Raw genomic sequence first — 7,656 nt, 5'->3', positions numbered from 1 at the left:
GATCATGTCTAGGAAATAGAGAGATACAGGAGCACACAGACGTGTGAGTGAGTGAGTGAGTGAGTGAGTGAGTGAGTGAGTGAGTGAGTGTGTGTGTGTGTGTGTGTGTGTGTGTGTGTGTGTGTGTGTGTGTGTGTGTGTGTGTGTGTGTGTGTGTGAGAGAGTGAAAGAGAGACAGACAGACAGACAGACAGACAGACAGACAGACAGACAGACAGAGATAGAGAGAATAAAGGAGTGGCAAGATAGAAGACTTTATGGAGTGAGTCAGACCTGCTCACACACACACACACACACACACACACACACACACACACACACACACACACACACACACAAGGAAGGGGGGAAAAGCCACACTGAAGGAAGCAGCGTGGAGCTGAGCGAGCGAGCAAAGACTGAGGAAACACACACACACACACACACACACACACACACACACACACACACACAGCGTGAGACTCCGTTCGCAACTCCAGCCCTAGCCAAGCACTTCCAGACAGTCAGCCAGCATGGAGAGAGAGAGAGAGAGAGAGAGAGAGAGAAAGAGAGAGAGAGCGAGAGAGAGGCAACAGCAGAGGTGGAAATCGGAGCCTTTCTTGCTGGGAATGACGGCACACACAGCACAGCTACACTACCTCTGTCTCTGACGCTGCTATAGCATCTCTCTCACACACACACACACACACACACACACACACACACACACACACACACACACACACACACACACACACACACACACACACACACACACACACACACACACACACACACACACAGGAGTCAGGCTGCATGGACTTAGACATGCAAAGACTTCAACAGCCATCATCCTGTTCTGCTGTCTTCTGTGTGAGGAGAAGTTCAATGAAGCTGGCCTTTGAGGAAGCTTCTTGCACCTGACAGCTCTACTGTGACGTCACCGCACATCATCATCATCCGCTGGACATCCGTCCCAGCGTGGGACACAGAGGACATTAAATAATGACATCAGGGTGGGACAAATGGGACACGTCTCATAGGACTCGGAATACGTTTAGGATATGATAATTTCAAGGACTGTGTTGTTGTTGTTTGTGTTTCCTAGAGGGAGATTGATGTTTGTTTGAGAGACAATCAGACAAAGTGTAGTTTTCTTTGACAGACATAAAAGACTGGAAGGGGATGCAAGAGCCGGCCGCAGTTTTGTTGTTTGCGAGACGACTATAAACTTAATCTGGAGGTTAAAACCCTCCGTTTGGCTTGCTGTCACCACATCAAGGACCTTTTCTAAATGACTTCCAGAACACTCAAGGACCTTTGGCTCCGCCGGCTGTATGAGAGACACGGGAGAACGTGCGCTGCTGCCGCCGCGACCCACACCGGACCGCAAGGCCTTCTGAGCTCTTCAAAGAGTTAACGTTTGGGACATTCGACCCCCTGGTTTGGAGTTCTGTGGGTCTTTTCCCGGGTCTCAGGTTCTCATTAAAGGATTAAGCCTCTTGACTAAAACCAGACGGGCGAAGGACCTTCCGTGAACCTGTGGTTTCGAGCTACTAGTCGGACATCTATTAGCTGGAATGATGACGGAGACATCCAGGCCCCGGCCACGACTGAACCTTTGACCTTTTTGTTTAGGGGACACTGCCGTTAGCAACTAGGATCACCTCGTCACCTCTCACCACCTCTACCTAACGGTACCTGTAACTAGGAGAGTAGTCATAGATGTTCAGTCACCAACACCGAGCCTGATTATGAACGACAGAAGTGGAAGAAGACAGTAAGTCACGAATGGATGCAGACAGTAAGTCAAATGGAAGGAGGTAGCAGTGGTGGGAGAAGTACTCAGATATTCTACTTAAGCAAAAATACCAATAACACAATATATAAATACTCCGTTACAAGTAAAAGGCATGTGTTCAAAATGTTACTTGAGTAAAAGTGCAAAAGTATTGGCATTAAAATATACTTAAAGTACCAAAAGTAAAAGTACTAAAATGTTTGAAAATAGCCGATCTACAAGCTCACAACGCGTCACATCGCGTTGTGAGCTTGTAGATCATCTATTTTCAAATAGCCTATGTATAAAATAAGGCTAAAGTGGTTATATTATGTTTTATAATATAATAATTTATATCTGCAACTAGTAGCTAAAGTTTTCAAATAATGGTAGTGGAGTAAAAGTACAATATTTGCCTCTGAGATGTAGTGGAGTAGAAGTAAAAGTACAGAAAATTGGAAATACTCCAGTAAAGTAAAAAAATACCTCAAAATTGTACTTAAGTACAGTACTTGGGTACATGCACTTAGTTACTTCACACCACTGACAGGTAGTAAGTTACAATACAATGCTGCTACAATGTCTGATGAAACCACAATAAAATATTTTCTTTTAATGTACGAACCTGTAAGACATAACAAGAAAGAACACCTTGATACTGAACCTTGGAAAGTCAATAAGGTAGTAAAACAAAGCAATCAGTAGCAGTAAAAACCTGGAGATGAACATCTTCTTGGACAGTTCTGATTATCTAAAGGATTTACTCTTTTGCATTGGGGGAAATTAACTAAGTAAATTTACTCACATACTGCACTTAAAGGGGAATTTTGGACTAAAGTTTTATTACCTTTTCTATGACGTTATGATATCTTAGGATGAATGGTACAGTAGAAAAATTTCATAACTCCACCCCTGAGCCGCCACAGCTTAAAAGGCGCGCGGATAGGCCTTAGGTTAGATCACATATTTTAATAGCTTTTTTAAATATTTTTTTTGGTGAGATCTGACGTTCATAGTGACAGAACACTGTCCCAAAAAAAAAACAGAAGTCTCGCTAGACGAGATTGAAATCTCGAGATTGAAATCTCGTCTAGCGAGACTGCTGTTTTTTTTTTGGGTTGCATAGTGTTCTGTCACTATGAACGTCAGATCTCACAAAAAAAAAAAAAAAAAAAGCTATTAAAATATGTGATCTAACCTAAGGCCTATCCGCGCACCTTTTAAGCTGTGGCGGCTCAGGGGTGGAGTTATGAAAATGTTCTACTGTACCATTCATCCTAAGATATCATAACGTCATAGAAAAGGTAATAAAACTTTAGTCCAAAATTCTCCTTTAAGTACAATTTTGAGGTCATTTTGTTGATACTTTATACTTCTCCTCCACTACATCTCAGAGGTAAATATTATACTTTTACTCCACTACAATTAGTTGACAGCTTTAGTTACTATAGTTACTTTGCGGATTTAGATTACTATTACAAAACATACAGTTACAGTACAACAAAGTGAGTATTTGTACTTTTCTACTGTAAGTATGTATTGATTCCAATACTTTTCTACTTTCACTGAAGTTGAAATACAGGCCTTTTAGTTGTAACAGGGTATTTCTACATTGTGGTATTTCTACTTTGACTTAAGTACTGTTGTAGGTTGCTGCTCAACTCTCCTGGCATCAAAATTACCATCAACTGCCAGAGCAGAAACACACACATGTGCGCGCACACACACACGCACGCGCACACACGCACGCGCACACACACACACACACACACACACACACACACACACACACACACACACACACACACACACACACACACACACACACACACACACACACACACACACACACACACACACAGCTGTTGACAGGAAGTTAAGAAGTGCACAAACAGCTCCGCTCCGGCAGACCCCTGGAGAGTTGTGTGAGCCCAGAGTAGAGAGAGCGCGATGACTTCATGGTTTGGACACTCTGGCTAAATTATAATCCTAATCACCAAATAAGTGCTGTCAGACTACTGGCGGACGACATCGCTTAGAGAGAGTGAAATGTTTAAATGTTTTAAAATGTAGTTTGAGAAGACTTTGACAAGACTGGACTTGAGTCAGAACATTTAGACTTTGAGAAAATGTTCAAATGTGGATTTTAGTGGAAATAATTCATGGGATATCAAATGTCAGAGCTGGGAAAATTTTGTCAAAAGTTGAAACGAAACGTTCTTTCTGAGCGACAGATCGGAGCTGTGATAAGGAGACTTTTAAGGACATAGATAAGATACATCTAAGGACACATCTAAGGACATATTTGACAAGTCTAGACAGCTGAGCTTCAGAGGCAGCAGAGGACACAGAGAGATAGGCTTTTAACCAGCGAATGACTGGGAAATGTAAGCAGTCCCAAATCACTGCAATCTTTCAAATATCTCCCAAATATCAAGGGCTTTATTTGACTGATTTACATTTTTCAAGAGATCTTTTTGTAGACAGTGATTTTTTTTTCTTTTGAGGGGATTCCTCAATTGAAGATGTCCTTTTTACTCCAATACAATTAGTTGACAGCTTTATTGACTAGTTATTTTACTAGCGTGCATATTTAGATAATTAGTAATTAAGCCCTATTTTATACTTTTATACTTTCCACACTCTTTCACAAACAAACAAAACAAAAACACCGGACTTCTGCCCATTATTTCCAGTTCCTTCTCCAGAGGTTCCAACGTCTGTTGTGTGGTTTGGAGTCGTGTGTCTGTGAGACATTTCCAACAGAACTGATATTGGACTGAAGGAGTTGACTTCAGTACAGCACAGCCATATCCACGGCTGTGCGTGTGCGTGTGCGTGCGTGCGTGCGTGCGTGCGTTGACCCAGTGTCTGTTTGTTCGTTAGTCAGCGTGTGTCTAATCATACAGTACGTACAGCCAGAGTACTGTTGCCTGCATGCATCTGTTGTATGAATCTGTGTTTGTCTCTGTGAGTGCATGCTACACGTGCTCGTGTGTGTACGCATGCACATGCGTGTGCATGTGTGTCTACGTGGCGTGCATGCGCATGTGTGTGTGCATGTGTGTGTGTGTGAGGCTACAGTACAGAACAACAGAATAGACTTCCAATATGAAACAGCACAGGAATACAAACAAATGTTGTTTCAATCTCACAGATGATTTGACCACGTTTCACATTCCTCTGCTGTTTATGCTGCTCCACTAGACTCTACAGGTGGTGGAAAGTAACTAAAGTACATTTACTCAAATACTGTACTTTTAGGTACTTTTAGTTTACTTGAGTGTTTCCATGTTCCACTTATTACAGTACTTTGACTCCACTACACCTCAGAGGCAAATATTGTACTTTTTAAACTCCACAGCAATTATTTGAAGTAATTTAGTAGATTTACTAATATTAATCAAGTATTAAGCCCTATTTTATACTTTGGCTATTCGAAAATAGCCGATCTACAATCTACAAGTTCACAACGCGTTGCGATGCAACACGTTGTGAGCAGCTATTTTTGAAAACGTGAGTACTTTTGGTACTGTAAGCATACTTTGATACCAATACTTTACCAATAGTAACCACCTTTACTAAATGTTCAATACGGGACTTTTACTTGTAACAGAGTATTTCTACATTGTGGTACTGCTACTTTTACCTTAGTAAAAAATATAAATAAATCTGAGTATTTGTTCTATCACTGATATTAGACTCTTTTTCACAGGCATCTCAAGTCTTTGTGGATCGTCTAACAGAACATGAAACATACAGAAGCACGATAACACCATAATAACAGCTGTTTGGATTACATGGATTGCTTCATTCATCATTTTTATTATTTTGATTACTCCCTCGATGACCGTTGGGTTTCATGGTTATGGAATCAAGGCATGAGCTCAGTGTTTGGAGCTTAAATGGGATTGATCATATCCAAGGAGTGACCGTAAGGCTATTTATTCTCTGGGACTTTTCTCTTCTACCGCGGATTTAAACCTGGGTCTCCTGTGCAAGTGCTGACATTTTTACCACTGAGCTAATAGGGCCTGCCTGCTTGCTCTGGGGGGAATTGAACGTTGACCTCCAGGTCAAAATTTGTGTCAAAAATAAAAACAGGATGATGTCAAAGGTTGTGGTCAACCTAGACACAGGATCTAAATGTCTCAATAGAAGAGCAGGGAGACCAAATACAACCACCCCAATTGTATAAGTTATATTGTATTAACATCCTCTACTATACAGATTAGACAAAATAAGATTGTATTTACTCACAAAAAAGACTGTTACATCTACAGTACAGCTTTAACAAAGCGTTTACATACACACACACATCCTTGCACATGCATGGTTTGTACAGTGCAGAATTAACTAAGTGATAAGTTGCAGCTGGTTGCGCAACTGTATTTTATTATAACTCAACTCTTACAACTTAATGACGTATTACACTGATTGTATTACAATATAACTTGCCTTTAGGGTTAAACAATGCAGTCAAATGTATATAATCGTCATAATGTCAATGAAATGGCATTTCAAACTAATCACAATGAATTTGTGACACATTTCGTAACCAGTTTGCTTTGTGGTGTGATTCTTGGGAAAAGGACAAACCACTTTTTGGCAGTTTGACAGTTTCGTGGCATATTAGCTGTTGATGGTCTAACACCACTTTATTTTCCAGACGTCCAATAAAACCCACATTTTGACAGAGCAACCCTGCTTACCATTATATTACTTTTTCCTCTTTTATTACAATTATTACTACTACTTTGAAGAAGGAGAAATTACTTTTTTTGGTGACATACTGTATTAGCTTGTTGATGGTATAACACTCAAAACAAACAATTTCCAGTCATCATATGAAACCCACCTTTTAACAGAGCAACGCCACTTCCCATTGGATTACTTTTTCCTCTTTTTTTAATACATTTTCCCCCCTCTTTTTTGCTAAACCAGTTAACACATTTTCGGTAGACGGATTACACTTTTCTACAAAAACCAGCACCTCTCCGGCTGCACCATCATGGCCCACCTCGGAGCCCCCTCTCCCCCAGCCGGGAGGCCGGGGGTCCGCGGTGCTGGAGGCCTGTACGTGCTGCGGTGGCTGGGGGTGAAGATGTGGTCCAGGAGGGGCACCCTGCTGTTCGCGGTGCTGTGGTTCGGGTCCTGGTTGTTCCTCAACGGCCTGGTGTTCGTCCACAGGACCATCCTGTCCGATTACTGCACCGAGGACCGAAGCAGGACCATCCTACACACACTGGTGAGTCAACAGTTACATACCGTATGCTAGTGATGGGTCGTTCATGATCGATTCGTTCAAAAGAATTGGTTCATTGCCGTGAACGTGAACCAACTCGTTCACTTCCTGAAACTGTTACGTTCACGCTTTTGTTCATGCTCCTGTGTGTGCGTGCGTGCAAATGTGTGTAGACTGTGAGCGTGTGTGCGTGAACGTCTGATTGTAACCACACATTGTAATGTGCTGTGGAGAAAGGCACTATAGAAATGCCTTCTCCATTGAATCCTTTAGGTCCGGACATAACACTCTGTTTTATTCAGTAGCTCTTGATTGCTTATGGGTCATTGAGCTGTATGTCTTCTTATCTGCTTTATATGTGTGTGTGTGTGTGTGTGTGTGTGTGTGTGTGTGTGTGTGTGTGTGTGTGTGTGTGTGTGTGTGTGTGTGTGTGTGTGTGTGTGTGTGTGCGTGCGTGCGCGAGCGTGCGTGTGTGTGTGTGTGCTAGCAGTAGCCTACATGTATATCTGCACTGGTGTCTGTTACGTTGCTATGAAGACGGCTTCCATTCATCCAGACCTACAGTTATTATTAAGATCGGATCATGCGATTGGTCGTTACTGAGCCATGTGTAACCACTCCACCACCACACTTTACAAACCTGATGTTTATT

At 41.9% G+C, this 7,656-nt stretch overlaps 1 protein-coding gene across 4 annotated transcripts in view; it reads left to right on the top strand.

The window, feature by feature from the left end:
- Positions 1-373: 373 nt before the first annotated feature.
- The window catches only part of dipk1c (divergent protein kinase domain 1C), a 74,812-nt gene continuing 67,529 nt past the window's right edge, over positions 374-7,656 (top strand). For 2 of the 4 annotated variants that reach the window (XM_080417230.1, XM_080417227.1), the window contains exons 1-2: positions 374-1,783; positions 5,475-7,007. In XM_080417230.1, the coding sequence (XP_080273356.1) occupies positions 6,771-7,007 (237 nt within the window). In that variant the 5' untranslated portion in view covers positions 374-1,783; positions 5,475-6,770. The remainder of the gene's footprint in view (positions 1,784-5,474; positions 7,008-7,656) is intronic. The other 2 variants (XM_080417229.1, XM_080417228.1) reach the window with 2 other exon arrangements.

This window comes from Gymnoscopelus braueri (genome assembly GCF_963280865.1).
Source record: "Gymnoscopelus braueri genome assembly, chromosome: 21".
NCBI classification, from domain to species: Eukaryota; Metazoa; Chordata; class Actinopteri; order Myctophiformes; family Myctophidae; genus Gymnoscopelus; species Gymnoscopelus braueri.
The sequence above is the reverse complement of the archived record's forward strand: the minus strand, read 5'-3'. Positions and strand labels throughout refer to the sequence as shown.